The sequence below is a fragment of the Symphalangus syndactylus genome, chromosome 3 (genome assembly GCF_028878055.3).
Source record: "Symphalangus syndactylus isolate Jambi chromosome 3, NHGRI_mSymSyn1-v2.1_pri, whole genome shotgun sequence".
In the NCBI taxonomy this organism is placed as follows: Eukaryota; Metazoa; Chordata; class Mammalia; order Primates; family Hylobatidae; genus Symphalangus; species Symphalangus syndactylus.
In genome coordinates, this window is record NC_072425.2 from 41,884,463 (window position 1) to 41,911,966 (window position 27,504).

General features: G+C 33.3%; 1 protein-coding gene across 3 annotated transcripts; it reads right to left on the reverse strand.

Annotated features, from left to right (window-relative positions):
* Positions 1-5,780: 5,780 nt before the first annotated feature.
* Positions 5,781-27,504, reverse strand: CYLC2 (cylicin 2). Of its 3 annotated transcripts, XM_055269945.2 has the most exons (8): positions 27,433-27,504; positions 20,978-21,018; positions 19,339-19,460; positions 17,786-17,942; positions 16,293-17,668; positions 14,847-14,914; positions 11,872-11,976; positions 5,781-5,944 (listed from the first exon to the last, which is right to left on the reverse strand). In XM_055269945.2, the coding sequence occupies exons 1-5, from the start codon at positions 27,447-27,449 to the stop codon at positions 16,959-16,961; spliced, it is 1,047 nt and encodes a 348-aa protein (XP_055125920.1). In that variant the 5' UTR covers positions 27,450-27,504; the 3' UTR covers positions 5,781-5,944; positions 11,872-11,976; positions 14,847-14,914; positions 16,293-16,958. The 3 variants fall into 3 exon arrangements, with proteins under 3 accessions (XP_055125920.1, XP_055125917.1, XP_055125918.1); XM_055269942.2 differs by lacking the exon at positions 14,847-14,914; XM_055269943.2 differs by lacking the exons at positions 5,781-5,944; positions 14,847-14,914 and adding an exon at positions 10,345-10,366.

The window sequence follows — 27,504 nt, forward strand, 5'->3', positions numbered from 1 at the left end:
GGCATTTGGTAAATACAGCCATTCCAAATGGGAGAAATTGGCCAAAACGAAGGGGCTACACGCCCCATGCAAATCCACAGTCCAGCAGGGCAGCCAAATCTTAAAGCTCCAAAATGATCTCCTTTGACTCCATTTCTCACATCCCAGTCATGTTGATGTAAGAGATGGGTCCCCATGGTCTTGGGTAGCTCCTCCTCTGTGGCTTTTCAGGGTACAGCCTCCCTCCTGGCTGCCTTTATGGGCTGGCACTGTCTGTGGCTTTTCCATTTGCATGGTGCAAGCTGTCAGTGGATCTACCATTCTGGGGTGTGGAAGACTGTGGCCTTCCTTTCACAGCTCCAGTAGGCAGTGCCCCAATAGGGGCTCTGTGTGGGGACTCTGACCCCACTTTTCCCTTCTGCACTGCCATAGCAGAGGTTTTCCATGAGGGCCCTGCCCCTGCAACAAACATCTGCCTGGGCATCCAGACATTTCCATATATCTTCTGAAATCTAGGCGGAGGTTCCCAAACCCCAATTCTTGACTTCTGTACACTTGCAGTCTCAGCATCACATGCAAGCTGTCAAGGATTGAGGCTTGCACCCTCTGAAGCCACAGCTCAAGCTCTACATTGGCTCCTTTTGGCCATGGCTTGAGTGGCTGGGACACAGGGCACCAAGTCCCCAGGCTGCAAACAGCATAAGGATCCTAGGCCTGGGCCATGGAACCACTATTTTCTTCGAGATCTCCAGGCCTGTGATGAAAGGGGCTGCTGTGAAGGCTGCTGAAATGCCCTGAAGACATTTTCCCCATTGTCTTGGCGATTAACATTAGACTCCTTGTTACTTGTGCAAATTCCTGCAGCCAGCTTGAATTTCTCCTCAGAAAATAGGATTTACTTTTCTATGGCAATGTCAGGCTGCAAACTTTCCAAACTTTTATGCTCTACTTTCCTTGTACAATGCCTTTAACAGCACCCAAGTCACTTCTTGAACACTTTGCTGCTTAGAAATTTCTTCTGCCAGGTACCCTAAATCATCTCTCTCAATACCAAAGTTCCACAAATCTCTAGGGCAGGGACAAAATGCACCAGTCTCTTTACTAAAACATAATAAGTGTCACCTTTGCTCCAGTTCTCAACAAGTTCCTCATCTCCATCTGAAACCACAACGTGGAAATTATGGGAGCCACAAGATGAGATTTGGGTGGGGACACAGAGCCAAACCATATCACAAACTAAGAATCAGTGCAGAGAGGTTCTATGATGTAGTGATTAAGAGCATGGGGTCTAGAGATGAAGAGTCATCGTTCAAATCTTGCTTTTACCCCTTATAATCTGTGGGATAGTGGGAAAATCACCTCTCTGCCTCAGGTTCTCTATTTGTATGTTGATAGAATCTGTTTCAGTGTAGTTTTTGTGTCATATATAGTAGTATCTGTTATATATTTAATATGATCTAGGCATTTCCTATTTTTTAGTGCTAGTTCTTATTTCATTTTCTCCAGCAAAGAAGTACAGGGAGCTTACAAATTTGGACTGAGTTCCTACTCCTGATGAATTTAGCCAGTTGATAAACTATGCCACACTCATTAGTTATCATGGAGCTCCACCATGGCATACATCAGTCATTCTGTACAAACTTATAGCTTAAAGCTTTGCCTACTTATTACTTTTAAGAGTATGGTGGATATTTTAATGAGGGTTACTGTATACCATTGCCATATAACTACTAACAGTTCACCCATTTTCCTAAAAAGTCTTTCTGCAATTCTTCCTAACCATCAATATGTATAGCATGCCAATTATATCATCTTCTGTTTTTGGCTCTTTTTTTCTCTAAGGCCCCATCTACTCTTTCCTCAGATCCTTTGGAAAGTCTAAATTTTCCACTTAATTGTGAGGATTAATTTTATTCTTTTTGTTTCAGTGTTCTGACTTATATCCATGCCCTATGGGACATATTTTAGGAGCTAATTAGCAGCTCAATAAGCTTCCAAGTTAAAAATGAAGATAATTATTTTAGAGAGAGAAAGTGACTAAGATTTATTGAGAAAGTAATTTTTCAGGCATGTTTTTAGGTTTAAATAAATAAAAAATAAAAATAGTTAAGATTTGGAACCAAAAATATTTCAATAATACACAGGTAGAAAATAGGAAGTCTAGAATCTAGACACATGTTCTGTCTACCACATTATATTGAAATGTCTCTTTACAACTTTGAAATATAGAATATTTTTTCTCAGATTACATTTATAATATGCTTTCTAATTATTCAGGCACATATAAATATTGTCTTCAGAATAATATTAGTTCAATTTAATACAATAACAGTATTTCTTGAAAGCATTTAAGAGAAAAAGAAATGTAATCAATGGCTGTGGAAATGTCTTTAACCTTCTGTGTTGCTATTGTTTAATTTGGTATTAAGCCATGTGAGGCTAGCATGGTGGCTCACACCTGTAATCCCAACACTTTGGGAGGCCAAGGCTGGAGGATAGCTTGAACCCAAGCATTCAAAACAAGCCTGGGAAACATAGGGAGACCCTGTCTCTTCACAAAAAAAAAAAAAAAAAAAGGAAATTTAAAGTAGCCATGCATGGTAGCACACACCTGTGTTTCCAATTACTCATGAGGTTGAGGTGGGAGGATTGCTTGAGCCCAGGAGGTCATGATCCTGCCACTGCACTCCAGCCTGGGCAATCCACAGTGAGACTGTCTCAAAACAAAACACAACAGAACTGTGTGAATATTAGGGGAAAAGAGAACTTCAATTACCTTAGAATAATTAGTATAGAATTAATCATTGACTAGATTGTTGCTGGGAGATCTATTAGAGGCTCGTCAACTACATAATTTGAGGGGCTCAATGCAAAATGAAAATGCAAAACCCTGGCCAGTGACAGGAAGTCAGTCTCCCTTTCCCCCAAAGCTCACCACTCCAAACCATGGCAGCTAGAAAACCACCAAGGGATTGCAGATGCCATGAGAGGATGTGCTCAGTATGTGGATGGGAGTGAATGAGAGGTGCTAGCAAATCTCACTGGATGGCACAATAGAGCTGGCTACTTGAGTCAGAGATGGCTGCTACCTTTCCCATCTCCAGATCCTTCAGGGCCCTCACTTGGATCTGACCCTACCTCCTCCTAGCCCACATGGTCTGGTGGGATTTCATTTGCAATGCAGATGCTCAAAAATTAAAATATTTAGATTTTCAAAATGATGACTGCAGAACATTAACTCCAGGTGCAGGGCATTTTGAGCACTGGTCCCAATACAGCTTCACCGATCATATTGCAATGAAGTCAACCTTGTTTAGATAAATTGATGGAGAATTTAAATGCTGTTCCTAAGAAAGAATTATAATATTTTAAATATTTTTGCTGATTCCTGCTTATAAAGATAGGGAAATATGGCAATCTCCTTATCAGATACCCATCTGAAGAATTAGACACAGATTATAGAAGATGATTTGGAAAGTTCCTGTGAAGCTACTGTCTAAATAGGGACATTGGAAAATATACAAATGTTTGACAAATTCAATAAAAGAAAGTGATATTCCAGGTCAGGTAAACAGTTTGGTAAAAACACCAAAAAAGGGAAGTTTAAAATATATTTTGGGAAAAAAAAAGAATTGTTAAATTGGACCCTTATGCCATATTCAAATATCAAATTAAAATAGATTAAAGATTTAAATGTAAGACCTAAAACTGTAAAATTGCTGTAAGGAAGTATAGGAGAAAATCTTATCGACATTGGGCTAGGCAATAATTTCTTAGATATGCCACCAAAATAAAAAAAAATAGACAAGAAAATACAACAAACTAAGAAAGCTGCTGTATGGCAAAGAAAAAATCAGTACAGTGAAAACTTAACATATGAAATGAAAGAAGTATTTGCAAACCATGTATATAATAAGAAATATACAAAATATATAAGGAAATCATACAACTCAATAGCATAATAATTTCATTTAAAAATGGATAAAAATCTTAATAGACATGTATCAAAATAAAAAGATATACAGATGGTCAATGGGTATATGAAAAATGCTCAACATCAGTATCAGTGAATTACAAAACAAAATCAAAATGAGGTATCACTTTGCATCAGTTAGGGTGGCTATTATCAACAAAACATAACAAATGTTAGTGAAGTTATGGAAAAATTTGAAACCTTTCTCACTCTTGGTGACAACTCAAAAATGGTGCAGCTGCTATGGGAAATTGTATGAAAAGTTTTCCACAAATTAAAAATAGAAGACTATATGATCCAGCAATCTCATTCCTGGGTATCTACCTAAAATAATTGACATCAGAATCTCTAAGAGATCTATACTTCCGTGATCATTGTGGCACTACTCACGGTAGTCAAGCTATGGAAAGAGCTCAAATATCCATTGACAGATGAATGAATAAAGAAAACGTCATACAGACATACAGCAGACTATTATTCACAGTTTTTAAGAGGAAAATTTGCCATATGTGACCAGATGGATAAACCTTAACGACATTATGCTGTCAGTCAGTCACAAAAGGACAACTTCTGCATGATTCTACATATATGATATACCAAAAATAATCAAACTCATGGAATTAGAAAATACAAAGTACAAAGGTGGTTACTGGGGACCAGGGGAAGGAGAATGTGGGGATATGGTATAGTTACAGTTATTTAAGCTGACTTACTTCTATGCATATGCATATGTAGTATAGTACCTACAGTCAACAATATTGTGTTACATACTTAAAACTTCGTTAACAGGACAGATCTCATGTTGTTTACCACAAAACAAAAGAAAGCAACAAAAAACCCCAGAAATTTTTGGAGATGAATTTGTCTATTCCTTGATTATAGTGATGACTTCAGGATGTGTTCACATTCCAAACTCATTAAATAATGTACATTAAATATATTCACCTTCTTAGTATCAATTTTACCTCAAAGCTCTTTACAAAAAATAAAAAAGGAATGTTGGCATGTTTTGTTGGATTAAAGGAAAAAAATGGAGTAGTAAGATGGAAACAAAGTAAAGTAGAAAGATGAAAAGAAGAAAGATGGGAATAAGACTGAACCATAAAATCAGGGCCAGATTGTAATGGTGTAAATTTGCTTTGCAGAATATTTAAAACTCAAAAGTGATCCTGTTAAGAAGAAATTTTAATGGCTTGATATTCATAATATAGGTTTTAGTTTTCTTGACAAAAATTGTGTTGCCTGATGATGGTTTTGTGTTAACTCAAAAGAGCTACATGTTCACAAAATTTATTTGCTAAACTACAAACTGACAAGGAGAGAGATGATATAGTGGGAAAAACTAGAAACTAGGGGCCTAAATTCTAGTGTTTTTAGATCTTTAGATAATCCAAGCAGAACTCAATCTTTTAAAGAGGGAATTCTGGGAATGGTAGCTTACAGTAAGTGAAAAAATTTCAAATCTATCTAAAAACAACCCCAAATTACAAAAATAGAAAAACGTAAAATGAAAAGTGTTGAAATCAGGGAATAATGTCATACATATGACTGCAAACTTTGAGCAAGCCTGAGTGTGTATGCACTTTAACCCAGCTTTATAATGACAGAACCTACTAGTTCTGACAAAAAAACTGTGTGGTAAAGAAGAACAGATTTCTTCCATACCTTCCACATTGAACTGAGGACCAGGTCCAGGTAGAACGATAGGGAAATTAAGTAATTTTAACAAAGATTGTTTTAATAATTTAGCAAAACCAATGCCATTGACAACCATGGGTAGATGGTTGTGAGGTAGGTCATAACTCACAGAAACTTAGACACAAATAACTATGGTGAGTAGATGTTTTTAATTGATAATTTCACCAGGTGTTTAATGTGTTCAATTCACAATTAGAACTGTCAAGCAACTTTCATGACAGGAAGATCACCAACTGAATGAGATGTTTCACTTTTCCAGTGTGGTATAATGGCCAAGCCATCTTCATGGTAGTCCTGGAACACAATCAAATCAGAGTCAAATGAGATGCTAAAGCTTCTCCCAGAGGCAGTGGTAAATTAAAGGGCATCTACCAAATGCTGAAGTTTTGAAAATACATGGACTTCAATTATGTCACAAAGTTCTCTTCTTTGTTTAAACAAATCAGAGTTTCTACCAAAAAATGAGTACAAATTCCTTAACTGAAGATACTCTTTCAGAACCTTAGGTTTCTGAGTGATTAAAACTAAAAAGCTGATCTCATATACCTTCCTTATGGGATAAATTGTCTCCCCTGAAATTTACATGTTGAAGTCTTAACTTCCAGCGCCACAGAATGTGACTGGGTAGACAAGGCCTTTAAAGAAGTAATTAAGGTTAAACGAGGTCATTAAGATGGACCCTAATGCAACATGACTGGTCTTACAAGAAATTAGAACACAGATCCACACAGAGCAAAGACCATGTGAAGACAAAGGGAAAACATAGCCATATAGAGGCCAAGGAGAGAGGCTTGAGAAGAAATCAACCCTGCTAATACCTTGATTTTGGACTTTTAGCCTTCCAGAACAGTGAGAAAATAGCTTACTATTTAAGCTACCCCGTCTGTGGTTTGTTGTCATGGCAGTCCTAGCAAACCAATCTACCCCTAATGCATACATTCTAAGAAAAAGTTACCAACTATATCTAGGAAAAGTTACAGAGGGCCAAACTGATATTCTTTGTCCTGGGTTTAGGAAAATACATATTGTGAATATGTTAACATGTAGGTTTGTATAAATGGAGGAGATGAAACAGAATTTTCTGAAGAGATGAATGAAACTTGCTAAACATAATTGAAAAGCGAAGCGTAATTTATTTCAGATCAATTTATTCAGTAAACCAAATTAGGAGCAATTAACTAAAACTCTAATTTGTGTACAAGTTAGAGAGCCCTTTATGAAATAAATAATTCCATAAAGTTTCAAACTTTCAACATTCTGTAGATGCCCTTTACTTTGTTTAAATAGGAAAATTTAAACTATAATGAACTTTAATATTTTCCAACTTTGTAATATTTTTTCAGTTTAGGGAAAGTTGGGCGTTACTAGGACATATTCTAATAATTTTCATTTTTAAGCTTTCTTCACAAATGCCACCCACCTTAAATCCCCTTTTGAAATCCCATTCTCCTCTTTACTATCATGCTTAGCCCAATTAATTTTCCATTTCTTCTCCTTAAGTATCATCAAAGCAAAGCCACTTACTCAAATGACTTTTATTGCAGATATGGGACAGCAGATGAAAACAACATGAAAAAAAAACCCTTTTAATTAAATATTAAACATCATTGTTCTAAAATTAGATGGCTATTACACATAAAGGTAAATTTCAGTTTTCTTATATCTTTTATTTCTAGGGTAACCTTTCCACTTGTGATAACTTTCTCCAGCAAGAAATGCCAGCTATTTTTCTTCCCTTTCAAAAACAAAGAGCTTATCTCTTATGTAGATAAATTATTTTTTTGTAACATAAAGTTCCATATGTGCTATGCACTGGGGCCTCATCTTTCATGTTCAGCCATCCCTTATGCCATTAAGTTACTTTACCTAAGATAAAATATCTCTTCCTAAGAGGAAGTTGTCTTTCCTTGTAAATCAACTGAATCAATCCATATGAAATTTTAATTTTCCTTTATTGTCTCTTTTTATAAACAATGATTAATGACCAGGTACAACAACAACCTGAAATTAATAGGTAACTGATAGAGATTAAAAAATAGTGGCTCCCCTCACAAAAAATCCTATACTAGAATATAAAATGCCTTAGTAGTGGTAAACAGCAGAAAACAGAATACAGATGGGATAAATGGCTTGTGGACACACATATACATATGACAACTATTGAAATTATAATTAATTAAAATCCTGTCTTATTTTTCTGTCTAGAAGGAGCAGCAGGCATAGATCTTCTATGGCAATGTGCTAGAGAGAAAAGCTGTCCCACAGCTTATTCCTTGACCATTGTGCTGAACCTCTGTGGCCAGTGACTGCTGCTTTCCCTCAATCTTATTTAGGCCACTCTGTTTACCCAATAATTTATCAGCTCTTATTTAAGTTGTTCCTTATATCTGATATACATTATGCTCCATCCAGTCTGTTTTTTAATCATTAGAAAATAACTAATCTTTAAATATACCAGATGGAAAAATTCTATGTCTATACCTATATCTGAGACATATATGTGTATATGTAGATATAGATAATATCAATTATCTATCTAAATCTATATAGATAGATAATTGATACTATGAATTACCAATTATAAAAATCCATATAGATAGATAATTGATACATATATACACATATGTATGTATATATAATTACATATTATATATATAAAGTTAGGTATATATGTAATTTCCAGAGCTGAGCCTTAATGGGAATTAGAAGTTGAGATTAGTTTCTGTCTTTCCATCTTATCTGGTTACAGAGGTATTGAGAGTGGAATAGTGGAATAGATATTGGTATTTTTGGGACAAAACAAGATATGAAATTAGAAGGTTAGATGATACATTGGCAGAGTTTATAACTAGATGTAAGAAAGACATTTTCTAAAAGGCAATATTAGTCATAGACAAAAACGAGCTACTCTGAAAGGTGGAGTGCTGGTCAAGTAGAGAGTGTAAGAAACACTCAAGAGAAATAACTTAAAGGTGATTTATGTTAAAATTGGCTGAAGGAGTCTTATTTTATATATATATTATATATAAAGATATGCTTATATATTAAATATATATTATATATCTTATATATTAAATATATATTATATATAATATATCTTTATATATAATATATGTTTATATATTAAATATATAGTAAATACATTAAATTGTATTAAATATATTAAATAATATTAAATTTAATATATTATATATTATATATTCATAATATATATTATATAATTACTATATATTATATATTATATATTCATAATATATATTATATATTCATAATATATAATATATTCATAATATATATTATATATTCATAATATATAATATATTTCATAATATATATTATATATTATATATAATATATAATATATATTATATATTCATTATATATAATATATATTATATATTATATATAATATATATTATATATTCATTATATATAATATATATTATATATTCATTATATATAATATATATTATATATTCATTATATATAATATATATTATATATTCATTATATATATTTTATATATTTATGATATATATTTATAATATATTTTATATTTTATAAATATATAAATTACAGTTATATATTTATAATATACATTTATATATAATTAGTTTTTAAGTGTATTTGTGGTTCTTAATCTTGCTGTCAACAAAATCATACCCTTACCTTTTTTTTCCAATCAACAGAAATGCACTTTTGAGGTTTATGGATTTTTATAAATTTAACATTTTTATCCCAATGCCAAACTAAACTATAATATGATTTGTTACTCACATATCCTCTCTGTACAGACCTTGAAAATCTTTGATTTTGCCTATCATAAAACTGCAAATATGATGATTATGGCAGCTATTTTGTTTTGCATCCAATAACTGAGAAACTATAAAAAATTACCATATATAACTTATTAATAACTATAAAATTGATTATTGAACATATTTAACACCTGGAGTAGGTTTCTATTTATATGTTTGCCTAATAGTTTAGCCTGATAAGAAAACTGAATCATTATTTAGATATTATCACTGGATACTTTCCACAATACTTTTATTCATATTTCACTTTATTTACACAAGCAATTTCATTTTATTATGGATTAGGGCTCAGATTAGGCTAAGGGAAGAACTTACATTTGAATCATTTAAAAAATAAAAACTATAAAGACTATCATAAACTGTATAGAAGGCTTAAAATGGAACTGTGCTCACTTAAAAATTATTGGGTGTCTTCAGAGCCCATATTCAATATGTTGAAAACACCAGAATTATTTCATCTGGTATCTTTACTAATGAGGTATTATCCAATGGTTAAAAAAATAGACCTGAAGGAACATGATATAAAAATACTAAATGACTGAAAGGAGACCAGGGGCTGTATATATTTGCCTCATATATTTGCCTGCATTAACGGCAGGGCATGGTGGCTCATGCCTTTAATCCCAGCACTTTGGGAGGCCGAGGTGGGCAGATAACTTGAGGGCAGAGGTTTGAGACCAGCCTGGCCAACATTGTGAAACCACATCTCTACTAAAACAAAACAAATACAAATTAGCTGGATGTGGTGATGCATACCTATAATCCCAGCTACCAGAGAGGCTGAGGCAGGAGAATCACTTGAACCTGAAGGTGGAAGTTGCAGTAAGCCTGAGATCATTGAGATCATGCCACTGCACTCCAGCCAGGGCATGATCTCAGGGCAACAGAGGGAGCGAGACTCGATCAAAAAAAAAAAAAAAAAAAAAAAAAAAAAAAAGGAATGATCTAAGTATTAGCAAGTTACTACTTTGTGATTTGACAAAAATATATGTTGCAAAGAGAATTGGAATAATATAATTTTCAAAATTCCTTTCATATTTGTCCTGGACTCTCACTTGTTAAAGAGGCCAAACTTTGTATAAAAAATAATGCAAATAGCTATACTTGCATATAAGTTTAGGATGTTTATGACCCTTAGACTAATACCTTTTTTTCTGGAGGCAAACTTTTCTGTTTACTTCATAAATAAACTTTAGAAAACTTTACTGTATAAACCCACCGAGCAATGGTTTTGGATTTTGCCATCTCTTGCAAAATTGAGCTCTTTTGGAATTGTATTAATGATGCCTTATCCTCTTAGCCATCCCTCCCTCCCCCGTTTTTCAAAATCGGTTAGTTTCACTTGGACCCCATTTTTGTCACTCTTGTGGTTTTATCAGGTTTCAAGTACCATTACAGAATGACTGTCACCTTTTCTATAGAAATAGCTTAAGTTCCTCAACCTAAAGCACCAAAATTCAGTAAGTTACTTAACCATCAAAGCTATGTGTCAATGTTAGATACAAAATATTTTTTTATGAGGTATAACTATTTCATGTCCCCTAGTACTTGAAAAACTTGTTTTAAAGTTATACGAAAAGTTAAGCAAACCAAAGGGGGAAAAAATCCTCAAACAGCTTACAAATTCACAAAAGAAAAGAATGGAGAACAATGCATATTGTCCTCTTGGTGCAAAAATAATAAATAAAATAATAAAAACACAGCCTTTTTTTTTTTTTTTTTTTTTTTTTTTTTTTTTTTTTTTTTTTTTGAGACGGAGTCTCGCTCTATCGCCCAGGCTAGAGTGCAGTGGCGCGATCTCGGCTCACTGCAAGCTCCGCCTCCCGGGTTCACGCCATTCTCCTGCCTCAGCCTCTCCGAGTAGCTGGGACTACAGGCGCCCGCCACCGCGCCCGGCTAATTTTTTGTATTTTTAGTAGAGACGGGGTTTCACCGTGGTCTCGATCTCCTGACCTCGTGATCCGCCCGCCTCGGCCTCCCAAAGTGCTGGGATTACAAGCGTGAGCCACCGCGCCCGGCCAAACACAGCCTTTTATTTGTATGTGTGTATATGAATGCATGTACTGTTTCGATGTTAACTGTCACTCTCTCAATGCATATATACCAAGGTAGTCCTTATGTTGGAGGGGTTAGAGAACATTAGTAATCATTATCAGATAATCTTATATCTAGTTGTTATTTTTTCTAATGGTTTCTAGAATCAATATTCTTAGGTGTACACTAGTATTCTTCCATTTTTCTTTGACTTTAATGTTTTAAGTCCTGCTTCTTAATCCCTTTTTATTATTACATAATGGATGATCTAGGATTCTTATGCATATTTTTAACTTCCATATTTGTTCAATACAGCACATTCCTGCAAATACAACTAATGTAAATTACAAAGCAATGTGCAATACTTACTGAGCAGACACAAAGGATATAGAGAGTAGGAACAGTAGTAGCAGGGGAGGCTGATGGTGAGCAATTGTGAATAGAACAACTGCCTTCTTAAATTCTGCAGTAGATCTTTAAATAAATAATATAATTTTATGTAATTTTAACACAACTATACATTTTTGCAAATAAAGATACATAGGATATGAAGAAACCGATCCTGTGGTGCTAAATAAAAATTCTCCCAAATCCACAATTACACCACATAACCACAGTCTAAATGTTGGTGTCATATGAGATTCATTCAGACTCAAATTCTGGTTTTGCATTATCTGTGCAAATTTACTGTTACTTAACCTTTCTGAGCTTCAATTAAATGGAGATATATTAGGATTGTTGTGAGGATTAAGTGATAATACGAGGAAAGTGTTTAGCAAATAGTAGTAAATAAATAATAGTCATTTTTGCGCTGCTGTTATTTTAACTTAAAAAAGATTTTGCAGATTAAGCATTTGTGAGATAACTTGAACATGATTATAATTATGCAATAATATTGAATTTTGCCACTGCTTTTACAAGCATTTTCTTGATTGTAATTTGGTATAAGACTTTTCACTTGGTGCATAATTAACTTGGTATATGACAACTTCTATGTACTTTTTCAGTAATTCTTGTTTAAGATTGATTGTATTGATTTCTCATGAAAATAAGTTTGAATCAATTAGTGATAATAAAATTATTGCATATTTTGATGCCATCAAAAATGATATAGTTTATTTTAAATTTTCTATTTTTGCTATATTGACATGTATATATGTCAATATAGCACATACATGTAAAATTCAATGTGTACACATATATGTATGTGTGTATATAATACATATACGTATGTGTGTATATACATATATGTATGTGTGTACATATATGTATGTGTGTACATATATGTATGTTTGTATATATAAGTGATATATATATATAAAAATTGGCTATTATCACAAAGATACAAGTGTTGGCAAAGATGTGGATAAACATTGCATGTTCTCTCTCATTTGTTGTATCTAAAAATTAAAACAAACTCATGGAGGTAGAGGGTAAAAGGATGGTTATCAAAGTCTGGAAAAGGTAGCGGGGAACTGAAGGAGAGATGAGAATCATTAACGCACAAAAATTAGAAAAAAATGAATAAGACCTACCATTTGATAGCACATTGGAGTGACTATAGTCAATAATAACTTAATTGTACATTTAAAAATAACTATAAGAGTATATTTGTATTGTTTTTAACACAAAGGATAAATGTTTGAAGGGTGGTTACCCCATTCTCCACGATGTAATTATTAACACTAGTCTTTGATAGCACCATTCCTGTAATCCAAGCACTTGGGGAGGCTGAGGCGGGTGGATTGCTTGATCCCAGGAGTTGGAGACCAGCCTGGGCAACATGGCAAAACTCCATCTCTACAAAATACAAAAATTACCTGGATGTGGTGAAGAGCTCTTGTAGTCCCAGCTACTGGGGAGGCTGAGGTGGGAGAATCATCTGAGCCTGGGGAGGTTGAGGCTGCAGTGAGCTGTGATCACACCATTGTACCTCAGCCTGGGCAACAGAGACAGACACTGTCAAAAAATAAATTAGTCTATGAAAAATATCTGGAAATGTAAAATGTAAGCTGAGAATGACTATTTTGAAGGAGTCAACAATGTGATGTTCTAGGAGAATTGCATTCTATGGAGAAGGAACAGGTGTAAAGGCTTAATATTGTAAGGTTACATGTGGTAAAATATTTTAAAAAATCCAATCCAACAAGTGCATGATAGACAAAAGGAATAGTGTTGTCACATGAGGGCAGAGAAATCATCAGCACACAGATCATTAATGGATTTATAAGCCAGAGCAAAAGAAAAGTTGATGGTAAGTGTCGCATCAGTACACTAGAAAGCTTTGACCAAGGGAGAAACATGAGGGTTTCTATATGGAGAATGGGATATGGAGTTTTGGGGAGACATGAAGCAGGGGCTTCCCCTGCACTTAGAGGGCTTTGGAGTTTTCAAGTCAGAGATAATGGTTGATTGGACTTTTAGTGTACAGAAGTGGTAGAAATGTAATGAATTATACCAATTCGAGTATTTTGTAGGTAGACAGGATAGGACTTACTACTAGTAGGCAGGGTGAAGAAAAAAGAGTAATTAGGGATGACTCACTGATTTTGGATTAAGCTACAGACTGGATACCAGTGTCATTTAATGGGTTGGCTAGAACTTGGGGAGAAAGAGGCATTGGTGGAGGGATGTCAACAGTTCTTTTTGGGATTTGTTAATTTTGAGATACCTGGAAGCTAGTCAACTAGATGCCTGAATTAAGCATTTGGATATGGGAATATGGAGCCGAGTAAATAAGTAAATACTAGGTTTAAATATAAGATTCAACAGCATAAGAATGGTATGTAAAGCCATTTTTTTCATTTTTATTTTTTATTGGAATAACTGAGCAAACAACATAGACATAAATGAAGGGGTACTAGAATAAAAGGACACTGCTATTAAATTTAACTACATGAAAGTTCTTGGTGATGGTGCACCTCAGTAGGATATTAAAGGTAGAAGCTCAATTTTTCTGTCATTTTACATTACATTTCAATCTAAAACCTGACTTTTGAATCCTATTGGTGAAAGTAATCTTAAGGGCCTTTTTATAGAGGAAAAAGAGGATTTGAAATGATTTCCTAAATCCTCAGAGACATGGTAACATTTCCAGAAAAGTTTAGCAATCTCAACACATAATTTTACTATAAGCAGAGGAAGATGATGAGCAGGTTCCTAGAGGGAGTGGGAGGAGAACAAAGGGCCAGGATTTGACTCCCTCTGCCATTACAGCTGACCCAGGCAAACAAGGTGAGATCACCTGGCAGATCATGAGTTACAATAACCACTGACTCTTAGTAGTTGATGCAGGAGGGACAGGACCCAATGTTGAATGTTAAAGAAAAACAATTATTCCTTACCATTCCTTGGAAGCTAGCTCTTAGGATCACATAGAATGGGAGACCCTTCCTTTAATGTCCCAGAGAAGCTTTACGTTGCATCCAAAGTTTGTGTCAGGAAGAATAAAAAATGAAAATCATTTAACAAGTTCTGCAGCAACATTGAGTTTATTTAAGAAAATGTTAAATCAGAAATAAATGGTCATTTAATTGAGAAGTTCAAGGATATTGTGTTTTGCTCAATATTGCTTTTTATTTTTTCCTCAAATCAATAGGACTTATGGGTCACAATAGAGTTTAATATAGTTTTAAAGACAGTAAGTTAATTGTTTCCACATCTAAATAAATAGTATGTATATATTCTTACTCTGTTACACTCTGTTAAATTCTGGTGAATTTAGTTTTGTGAAGTATTTAGCCATTTATCAAGTAGCTCTTTCATATGCCTCATTTAAATTTGTTCTTGTCGGTAATAAACTATTTTGATTTTCATCCTTCTTTCAATCACAGTAAATTGATTTCCATTTTAAAACTTTGGATGCTTAATTGGTAATAATATAATCTATCATAAGCTAGAAACCTCTCCCTAATGAGAGACTTCCTTAACCTTTCCATGGACACTTTTTAAAGCTTCATTTATTTGGTTGTCTCTCCATGTTCTTTGAATATTTCTTAAAATGAGAAAGTCCAAACTTCATAAAATTCTAAAAGAAATATGCTCAGAAAATTACAGAGATAATATAAGAACGGTGTCAATTTGAACCTTTACATTGGTTTGATTATTATTTTAAATTTACTTAATTTGATCAGTAAAAGCATATTTATCGTGTACAATATGATGTTATGAAGCATGTATACATTGTGGGATCCTGAAATCTTCCTAATTGACATAAGCATCACCTCACATGATTATCATTTATGCGATGAGAGCACAATGTTCATTCTCTTAGCATTTTTCAATAATACAATATATTGTCATTAACTATAGTTACCATGCTATATAATAGATCTTTTGAACTTATTCCTCCTATCTAATTATAATTTGGTTCAATTATAATTACATCTACTATGTACCCACAAAAACGAAAAAGAAGAATTAATTCAATCTGGCTTAAAATAAAACAAAACTGGCCAGGAGCGGTGGCTCACGCCTGTTATCCCAGCACTTTGGGAGGCCGAGATGGGCGGATCATGAGGTCAGGAGATTGAGACCATCCTGGCTAACACGGTGAAACCCCGTCTCTACTAAAAATACAAAAAAATTAGCCGGGCATGGTGGCGGGCGCCTGTAGTCCAGCTACTCGGGAGGCTGAGGAAGGAGGATGGCGTGAACCTGGGAGGGGGAGCTTGCAGTGAGCTGAGATTGCGCCACTGCCCTCCAGCCTGGGTGACAGAGAGAGATGCCATCTCAATAAATAAATAAATAAATAAGTAAATAAATAAATAAACAAAACAAAACTGACTTACCAAGTGTGCTTCTTTTGGATTGGAAGTGTGACATCCAACAACCATAAACATGATTGTGGTTGTTTAAACTTCAGAAAGAAAGATGTAGGCTCATCAGGCGGTAATACATTTTTTTCTTTTCTTTTACTTTTTTTTTTTCTTCTAAAGGAATGCTATATTTACTTGAAAGTAGGCTTTCTACAAGGTGTTTAACTTCATTTCATGGCTCCTATATTTCTTTGTATCTGTGGATGCAGCTTGAGCTTATTTTAAATCTATAGATACAACATCTGTCTCCTTGGATTTTTTTTAAGCCTTCATTAAACTGTCTGTGTGTGTGTATGTGTGTCCATAGATTTAGTGTCATTATCTTCAACATCATTATCTGAATATTCTTCTTTAAATCTTTCTAGAGATCATTCATTGAATCCTTCATATCTCCAAATTTAAGTATATGTATTATTCAAGTCTTTCAATGGATCCCCCCTTAATTTTTCTTAACATCTTTCTTATGTATTTTTATAAATCTCTTCTGAGTTCTCCTTTGTATCCTTCTTTACCACCTTTAAAAATTATTTAATTCTTTGCGCCCTCTTTTTTTCTCACAAATTCAGTTGCAGACTACCACTATTGTTTCATCCAATATGCTTTTGAATTATTCTTTCGGTTCGAATTCTTATCCAAGGCCTACTTGCCCTTCTTCTTTGCTTCCTTCTTTTCATCCTTCTTTGCATCCTTCTTAGCATTTTTCTTTTCATCCTTCTTTGAATCAGCAGATTCTTTCTCAGTATCTTTCTTGGCATCTTTCTTGGCATCTTTCTTGGCATCTTTCTTGGCATCCTTCTTAGACTCTTTCTTGACATCATCCTTTGAGTCACTGTCTGTACTACTGGGCTTCTTCTTATCTTTCTTGCCTTTTTTAATCTCCTTTGCATCTTTCTTGGCATCCTTCTTGGCATCCTTCAATTGATCACCTTTGTTTGCATCTTTTTTTCCATCCTCATCCTTCTTTTCATCTACTTTTACAGCTTGTAATTCTATGCCTGAATCCTTGCCCTTCTTTGAATCCTTTTTACCTTTTTTGCTATCTTTCTCTGTACCTCCTTTTTCATCTTCAGATTCTGTTGCTGAGTCTTTGCCTTTCTTTGAATGCTTTTTATCTTTTTTGTCATCTTTCTTTGCACCTCCTTTTTCATCTTCAGATTCTGTAGCTGAGTCTTTGCCCTTCTCTGCATCCTTTTTACCTTTTTTGCTATCTTTCTTTGCACCTAGCTTTTCATCTTTTCCTTTCTCTACATCCTTGCCTTTCTTTGAATCTTTTTTTCCTTGTTTTAATTCTGATTCTGAATCTGTTGTGTCCTTCTGTGTTGTCTTGTCTTCACCTTTCTTACCAATCTCTGGGGATAAATATTCAAATATTTCTTAAAATGAGAAAATCCAAACTTGATAAAATTCTAATAGAAACCTAATCAGAAAATTACAGAGATAATATAAAAACAGTAAGTTATCTCTACCTGTTGCTTTAGAATCCACCTTGACAGTATGAGTTGGTTTGAGAGGCTGCCTCCTGGCAGCTAAATAAACGGATGGTCTTTCAGAAATTCTCATTAAAGAACGGTACATCCATAATGGTTGTCTATGATCTCCTCTTAATTGTTCTTCATCCATTATCTGAAAGATGGTTACAATAATGATGAACAACTTGTGGGCGAATAACACAGTTTTTATTAGTATATCCCAAATATATTTTAACTTCAACCACAAAGATTTTAGCTTTTGTTAAAAAATGGGGAAGTTTGAGATTTCATCCTTTGTTTTGCTTTTTTATTTTCATGTTTTTTTTTAACTAGCGAATAATCATGCCTCATTTGGAGGTTACTTTCAGTTTATAGGATCTTCATAGTTCCCTCAGGATTTTAGATTCAAATTGATAGACTCATGGCATATCTTCACAATCATAAGAGACTTTTTTAACTCTATGTTCTTAAGAATTCTTGGAATATCTTGCCCACCTTCTATTTCTAGGTAAATCAAAAGCTATTCTCTAATATCTAATAGTTCAGGTTGAGGCATATCTTAGTCTATCTTCATTTTCAGAGTCTCTGGAATTTAGAATGCTACTCATGGTTAAAGATAAAAGCCTGAAACTCCTATTGCTTGGCAGATACAAATTGAGTACCATCAGATTGGTAACTGAAATAATGAAATCTGTAACAGAGAATGTTAATTTGAGAGACATTATGCATTTTGTTTTCAACTTCTAATTAAATATGTACAAAACTGAATGGCAAAAATAGCTAATCTCTGTACAAATATTAACAAAAATGGAAAAATAAATTCAGCAAGAAAAAAAGAACTTTGTTTACTATTAATGGGTTACATTTTTAAAACTAAACAAGTTAATGATACATTTATTTTGTGAAATTTTCTGACTCCAGAAACATTGAAAAATGTTTATTTTCCAATACTCTGACTCCTGAATTCTATATTATAGAACTGAGGAAGCATTAAAGATACAATGTAATCCCATGACTCAAATGAGGGGTTTCTCCAGCTATAGAACATTTCCTGAATGTTTACACTAACTCTAACATCAGGAACTCCATAATTTTGTGCATCTTGGAAACAATTTTTATAATGTGTGGTTACTGAAAAAAATAGTTAATATGAAATAAACAGGGCAACTGTATACAGTAAAATGCAAATAAAACATATCTTTAAGTGGTAGGCTTTGAATTATCTCTAACTGTGCTGTTCAATAGGGCATTTCATAGCCACATGTGAATTTATTTTAATTCAATGTAATTTAAATGTAAAATTCAATTCCTTAGTTGCACTAGCCTCATTTCAAGTATTTAATAGCCTCATTGAACTACAGAGATAAATATTCCCATCATTGCAGAAACTTGTTGGTCAGCTTTGATCTATAACACATACAACTATACATGATTTCACAAGCTTACTACTTAGTGATTACTTAAGACTAATTATAATTACTTATTGTGGTTATAATTATTACTAAGTTATTACTTATTACTGAAAATTATAAAATCTTTCCAATGCTTACAGGAACTGTATTGTCCCGTATTTGAGAAGGTTTTGATCTCCTTTTTGTTCCTGGCCGTTGTGGTTTGGGAAATAACAGGGCAAAGTGTTGCTGATTCCATGATTGTTTGCTTAATTCACTGACTAAAATAAGGGAGACAAAAAACACATTTTGGAGTGAATGGAATTCCGTCAGAGCTGAAATGGCATTATGTGCAACGTATATCATGTAAATGAATAAACGAGTGATTCAAATTATTTATTTGGTAATGTTTGCAATTTTCTGTTATTAATATAAGAAAATAAAAATTGATTTTTCTATTTTGAGCAGTTTTACAGATAACTATATAAAGTAGTCATTGCAAAACTAGCATAACTATAATATAAATGGAAAGATTCAGTTTTACAGCTTCCTTTTAAATCTATCTCTTCCAGTCTAGGTTTTTGCTTTATGCTTTTGGTTAGTATACAATTTTATTAATAACAGAAAATAAGTTAACTACTTCCGTAGCTCCCATAGTACTTAGCACAATGCCAGCATAAACATTCAGTAAATACATGATCTAATCTAAGTGCTAAGACTTAAGATCACCTTAGTTAGTAATAACTTTCCAAGCTACAAGAGTAAATGCAGCCAGGCACGGTGGCTCACGCCTGTAATCCCAGCACTTTGGGAAGCCAAGGCGGGCTGATCATGAGGTCAGGAGATCGAGACCATCCTGGCTAACACAGTGAAACCCCATCTCTACTAAAAACACAAAAAATTAGCCGGGTGTGGTGGTGGGTGCCTGTAGTCTCAGCTACTCAGGAGGCTGAGGCAGGAGAATGGCGTGAACGCAGGAGGCAGAGCTTGCAGTGAGCCGAGATCATGCCACTGCACTCCAGCTTCAGCAACAGAGCAAGACTCCATTTCAAAAAAAAAAGGGGGTAAATACTATACACCCAAGAATGGTATTGTTATAGGTGACATATTTTGTAAAGGAAAATGACAAAAAGCCTACAGAATGGTGACTGGGTAGGTGAAGTAATCTGGAAACTATAATACAAATAATTAAAGTTATTTAAGTTACCAATGAGGCCAATGAGAGATTTCATCATTGTATTTAGATACATGCAGCATTAATGTGTGGAAATAATAGACATTTTCTATGAGTTTTCTAAAGAAAATAAGAACAATGGGAAAAATATACAGAAAAAATTATATTTAAGCTCAATATCTGAGGGGAAAATACTTGATATTTGAAGTTCTTCAAAATCAAATACCTTTGCCTTGTCTAGTAAAGAAATACGGGGCCAATTATAAGCTGGATATAATCTATCAGGAATGTTGTAGAAGAAATTCCTGACATAAACAAGAAGTTATTTATCCAATTTCTACATTGCTTTTCAACTGTAAGATTACCTGATTGTATGAATTCTAACATGTAACTATTTCCGGCTTCCATATACTGAACATATTTACTTAAACTTCCTTGGATTCAAAACAAAGCAAAATATATATAAAAGGTGTTCACTGGGCCTGTAAGAAAGGTTCCTTGGGAAATAGTTAATTATCAATTTTATTCCATGGCAATGTTTGCTTTATCACTTTGAATGGAGGATAATACTTACCATAAAATTACGCACACGTGTTTTGCAATAAATATTGAATGCTTTCTTACCTGGAATGTAATTATCATATGGCCCAAAGTTTACTCTTTGGCTATGAAAACAAAAAAGAAAGGTTTTACTTAATTTATAAAAAAAATCACTGTTTTAAATTGTCATTATTATACTCCAGTACCTGCAACCAACAACTAGAGAAATATTTCACAATCTCAGATATCTTTTGTTATATAAGATTACTTCGTCTCCAGGATAATAGAGATGAGCAAATGTGTTTTCAAATTACAACAGTACTAAATAATGGTCGGTCAAACAAACTATATATACATACATGTATGACATATGTGTGTATATTTTCAGATGTGCAATTTGTTTGTGTGTGTGTGTGTGTATAAGCAAATTGCACATCTGAAAATATACATTTAAAAAATTACAAAAACACAGTTGAATTATTTTTCCCAGTTCATGCTCCAAATTCTCTTTTAATTGAATTTGAAACAAGGTATCACTTTGTAAACTCTATGCTTAGTAAAAGCATATCCTCAAAATAGTCTCAAAAAACTACACCAATTCCAAATTATTAAATGGCCTATGTGTGCACCTGTGAATTTGTGTGTGCATGTGTATATGTCAGTGTGGACCACAAAAATTCATAAGGAATTTCATTACTTTTTAAAGAAAATCTGACAAAGAAACTATACTGCAAATTGTTTTTCATTTATAGGTTCCCATTTGTTTTATTACTATCTTAACATGTTTGTTCCCATGAAGGAGTGTTTTACAATCAATTTTTATTCATTGGTGATGGAGACCAATCCTAAGATCTATTAGAGAAATATTATTTTACATTGTTTCATTATATTTTGGACATAGAGCCATCGTTGTTCATGGGTGAGTTTGAGGCTTTTGTGCTCATACACAAACACACACGTGGTGTTTATTTGACAGTGTGTAAAACTTAAGGTTTAAGCATAGAAAAGCAGTATCTTGATACTTTGACTAAAGAATGAAGCTAGCAGCATAAAACGTGGCACATTTTTTCGTGCTATAAAAATTTATATTAGCTGAATAACCACGGTGAAACCCCGTCTCTACTAAAAATACAAAAAATTAGCCGGGCGCGGTGGCGGGCGCCTGTAGTCCCAGCTACTCGGAGAGGCTGAGGCAGGAGAATGGCGTGAACCCGGGAGGCGGAGCTTGCAGTGAGCCGAGATTGCGCCACTGCACTCTAGCCTGGGCGACAGAGCGAGACTCCGTCTCAAAAAAAAAAAAAAAAAAAAAAAAAAAAAAATTTATATTAGCTGAATAATATTTAATATGTTTTCACCAATAAGTTATCCAGCCTATCATTTTCTTAAACTGAGTATATGCACCAAAATTACTTGCCCAATCATATCTGAATCTCTAAATTCAGATCCAGTCAAATTACATTTATATACTACAGAAGAAATGTTGATGCCCAACAATGATTATGAACTACATTATTCCAAATGCTCTCGAAGAGGAAAGATTTTAAGTTCATGAAACATTATTAAACTTGAGATTTTCAAAATAGTACATCAGAGTGATCTGTTAATTTATTCTATAATTTCTAGGACATATTATTTAATCACCCAGCAATTGAATTTGAAATCAATAATAAAATTATCTAGACAATATATAAATATTTGAAAAACAAACAGCTCCTTTTAAAGAACCAGTGGTCCAAAAAAGATCACAATGAAAGCCTATTTAAAAAGAAGCAACTGGACAATAAGATAATGTATGAAAATGATAGAATACTGCTTAAAAGTTCATAGAGAATACCTTACAGTTTTAGTGTTTTATATTATAAAAATGTTTAAAATCAATGTTTTAAATCTGTCCATTGAAACTAGGAAAATAGTATAAGAAAAGAAGTAGAGGAGGAGTAAGTATGTTCCAACTCATTTTTGAGGCTAATATAAATAACCCAAATACTTTTGAGGTTAATACTAAAAATGCATATTACAGATGAATATCCTGCATTATTATAGACCCATAATTTCTTAAAATTTAAAAAGTCATACTGACAAACATATAAAATTGCTAATACATCATGACCATCTGGTTTACTTTCTAGAATATGAGGTTGGTTTAACCTAAAATCAACTAACGCAATCATTCCAATTGACAAAATAAATAAGAAAAATCATCTGATCATTTCAGTATATGCAGAAGAATTTTTGAAAGAAAGTAATATGCATTCATAATTAAAAATTCTGAGAAAACCAGCAATAGAGAACATAGCCCACAGATGGATAGAATACATCTAGATAATGCCTATTTTTAAAATCAAACTTATTGGAGGAATATTGACTGTCTTTCCTTAAAAATCAGAAACAAGGCAAAGATCAACCTACTGTATCTATTAAGCATTTAAATTCAGGTCCTATTTTGTTTCATAAAGCAATAAAAGCACTAAGATTGAAAAGGAAAAAGTAAAATTGTCTTTATTTGTAGAGGATACAATTGGGTAAATATGATATCCAGTGACATCTATAATAATAACAAAGCTGCCAATCAAATGTAATAAGTTTATATGATACAGAGTTTAATGAGTTATACTTGTTTAATGATTATATGATAAACAGTTTAAATTAAGTATATTTCTATATACCAATCAAATTAGAAGATAAAAATTTAGGAAAATTAATTAAAACTTGAAATAACACAAAAGCAAATTATACAGAAACAAGTTATTGAAATATATATAAATGCTGCATAAGTGAATTAAAACTTTTCTTCTAGGAAATAAAGAAAAGAAGGAAAACAAAAGTCCACAGAAAGACTTAGACAAAAATGTTCATAGCAATTTTATTCACAATAACCTCAAACTAAAAGCAACTCAAGTGTCCATCAACAAAGGAATGGATAAACTAAGTGTGCTACATAAATGTAATGGAATACTTCTCAGCAATCGAAAGGAATAAATTACTTATATGTGCAATATGGAAACTTTAATGAATACAAAGGAATATTATATTGAAAGAAAATGTCCAGAAATACTATCACGTACACAATATAATTTTATTGTATTCACTTCAAAAATAAGCAGGACTCTATGTGGTAACTGAACAGCCATTGGTTGGAGAAAAGCAAGTTGGATTGACTGGAATCTGTCATAATGTATCTTTTTGGTGTGATCAAAGTTTTCTATATATTTCTTAGTGTTTATGAGATTAGAGTTAGTGACACTTCAATAAACTTTAACCTCTTGCATTTTTAGTAAGATTCATTTATAGGAACCCAAGCAGCAATAAACCAAATACCCTTGCCCCTACTCACTATGCAAATGTGTGTGATAAGCAATTAAAGCAATTTGATCTTTTGGATTTGATAGCACTTTCCCACTCTTTAAGTCTGGCTCTGCTGGTGAGAGCATCTCTTTCCTTTCCTCTCTGGTACAGTCGAGTAATTATCTAGGTCAGGGTGCATTTGCATTCAATTTTTGACATTCTTATTAAAAAAACTTACAAACTGTCTTATTGAAAATAAACTGTTAGTGTATCCCCTATTTTTATTTTGAGATATTTTTATATGAATGTAAATGTATTTTCATAATTTTAAATTAAATCCATAAGATCTAATTTAATGACTTAACCTAAGAAGAGGGAAAAAATGTGATTATTAAGTCAAAAGGTTGTTGTTGTTTTTTAATAGGACTAATGCTTAAATTAAAGTATCTGGATATATATGAGGCAACACAGTAATTAATGCCTCATATTTACCAAGATTAAATGGAATGTAGAAGCTAAAATTCCACCTTCACTTCAAGCTTATATATTCAATTGCTTCAAAATCATTTTCAGTAACTGTGCGTGTTCTGAGGTAAAGAAGGTTTCCCATTGTCAACAATGTAGAATATAATGTATTTGCAACTTTGAAAAGAAAACCAGGATTAAGTTTTCTGAAATAAAAAGTAGAGAAGCAAGAGACGTGGGTGACTTTATTTCTTAAGAGAAAAATCTATTTCTAGTCTACCACCATAAAAAATATTTTTCAAGGGTAAACATTTAACCAAGTTTGTTTTTCTGATTATTTTTCCTTTTAGTCTGGGTTATATTTTAATCTAAATACAAAATCCACCCATCTTTCCTCTTGGCTGTAACTGTATCTCTGCTTTAGATGGGTTTTAAAAATATATTGTTGATTCAAAGTCAAAGGATTTAAATGATTTATCTCCCCAGTTACATGTGAGTTGTCCATAGATCTCCTGTTTGTATGCATATTGCCAGATATCTTGCCAGTAGACTAGATTTTTGGAATCTGCATCAGCTGCAGGGAAAAGAAGACCATAAAAGACATGGTAGAAAGTTTTCTAGGAACTGACTGCAGCCTGAGCTGCTCTTCTTGTATTTGCTAGAGGAGTCTCTGTGTAAAGGCAAGGTCAACTGCCCCAGGATTATTGTCTTGCTGAGGAATGGCTCTGTGTGTAGTAAGATTCTCTATCTTTCTCTAGCATTTTCTGAAGTAGTGTTTCTTAGCATGGGTTTATTTTGAACTCCTGGCCCAGAGAACATTTTGCAATGTCTGAAGACATTTTGCTTGTCACAATTGTCTATGTGTATGTGTGTGTGATGATACTGGCATCTAGTTGGCAGAGACCAGGGGTACTGTTAAACATATTATAATGCATCCTACAATGGACAGAATGCTGGATCTTCCCTACCCCCAGCACCTTCTAATCCTCTATTCCAACAGAAAGTCTTCTAGACTACAATGTGAGTGGTGCCAAGATTTATAAAATCTTCTCTACATCAAGGTGAATCCCCAGACCAGGATAGTAAAAGAGGACTTTAGTAATGCTACTCAATAGAGAGAAAAATGTAAAACATGCATTTGATATAAGATCAGGAAGCTAATATTGGAATTTTAAATATTCAGGTATTTAGATACCCTATCTCACACCAAATCTTTATGATAACCTCTCCTACTTGTTTCAGAAATCTTAGTTCTATTCAACATTATAAATGGGCTGAGTTGACTAACACAACCTGAATTTGAGGCCAAGGCCAGAAGAGATGAAACTATTAAATGGTATAGTTGAGGTTTGCATAGAACAAAGGTATTAGAGAAGGAGTAAGTGGGAAGGGAAAAACTGAGTTTGAACAGAAAAATTTTCTTTATCAGATACAAGTTGATAGCCATAGGCACAGAAATGTTAAGTCCAAAACTAAGGCTCTGGCATTCTTAGAAGAATTCAGTGAAAAGACAAATGGAGTCAAAAATTAATTTTCTGCATCTTAAATTTTGTGTGTTACGTGAATTGGGAGCTGTCACTTGAACCCAAAGAAATATGCTAATTTGTTATTAAGAAGTTTTATGTGTGCTTTTCTGGCTAATGGTGAGGCCATTTGATTATGAATTCTATCAGTTTCCTCCTACAAAAACAAGAATGTTTTGGGATTACACTAGAATAACACCATAAAAAATAGCCACAAGACCAAAAAGAGGTTTTTAACCATTGTGGTCAAGTTCTCCAAAAGCTATTTGATGCTTATGATAACAATAATACCAACGATATTTTACAGTGCTTATATATTTGAAAGTAATTAAAATATAGTGTAATTCAGCCATGTTAGGTGCCAGAACACAGATTATTGCATAGCAGGCATCAAGTTACTCAGCTTCTAAAGTAATCATGACAAATGCATTTAAACCTTTACCAAAAATTATACTTTAATGATTGTTTTATAACAAAACGGGCACCAGTATCTATGGAAAGCCTATTTTATTTTTAATATTCATGTTTTATCTTTCCTTTAACACTACTGCTAAATTAAGGTCCACCCATACTTTATATTACAAAACTCCATTCCTTCACCTTTGTTGCATGTCCTCTGTAAAAATGTTTATAGAATTGGAATGTGTTCTTTACCTACCTTATTTTGACAAGGAATAAATTAAGCATAAGTAAACTACTGTCATACAACTTACTTCTCATGTCTGGATTATCTGCTTTACATTGCATAGTATTTTCACATACTCAATATTTTGCAAGAGGGATACAATTAGTATTCAGTTGGTCACATTTGGATAGAGCTGCCCCACTTTTTACTAAAGGTTAACACTGTGATATAATGCCTCCTCTAAAATTCAGTCACACTCCTCACTCACTATTACATACACAAAAATTATTCACAGAAACTTCCAAGTGGTTCCCTGACTGAAAATCATGAATTATTTTATTTTATATTACTCAAAATGCAATGTGATAAAAAATCAAGTAAGACTAACAGTAAAAAAAAAAAAACAAACAAAAAAGACTTATTCAAAGCCAGGTATCTATTTTACTGAAACGCATGCACTAGCTGTATCTTAAATCAAAAAAATCTATTATGTTGCTTGGGAATCTTTGTCTGCTTAAACACATTATTTTTTGCTTATGAATGGCACAATAATAATATAATAAACATCTCTTCATACTAAAGAAGTTAAATGTAAAGCTAACAAGTATTTCAGTTATTTTAAAACCTAAAATTTGACTTACAATCTTGGGAGAAACATTTTCCCCACTTATGACTTGCCAGGACTTAAGTATTGTAAGTTCAAACTGGTGATG

Coding starts and splice junctions, on each gene's coding strand:
- CYLC2 (XM_055269942.2), bottom strand. Junction 17,943..19,338: donor TACGGGACAATACAGTTCCT/GTAAGCATTGGA, acceptor ACCATCTTTCAG/ATAATGGATGAAGAACAATT. Junction 17,669..17,785: donor GGTGGATTCTAAAGCAACAG/GTAGAGATAACT, acceptor ATTTATCCCCAG/AGATTGGTAAGAAAGGTGAA.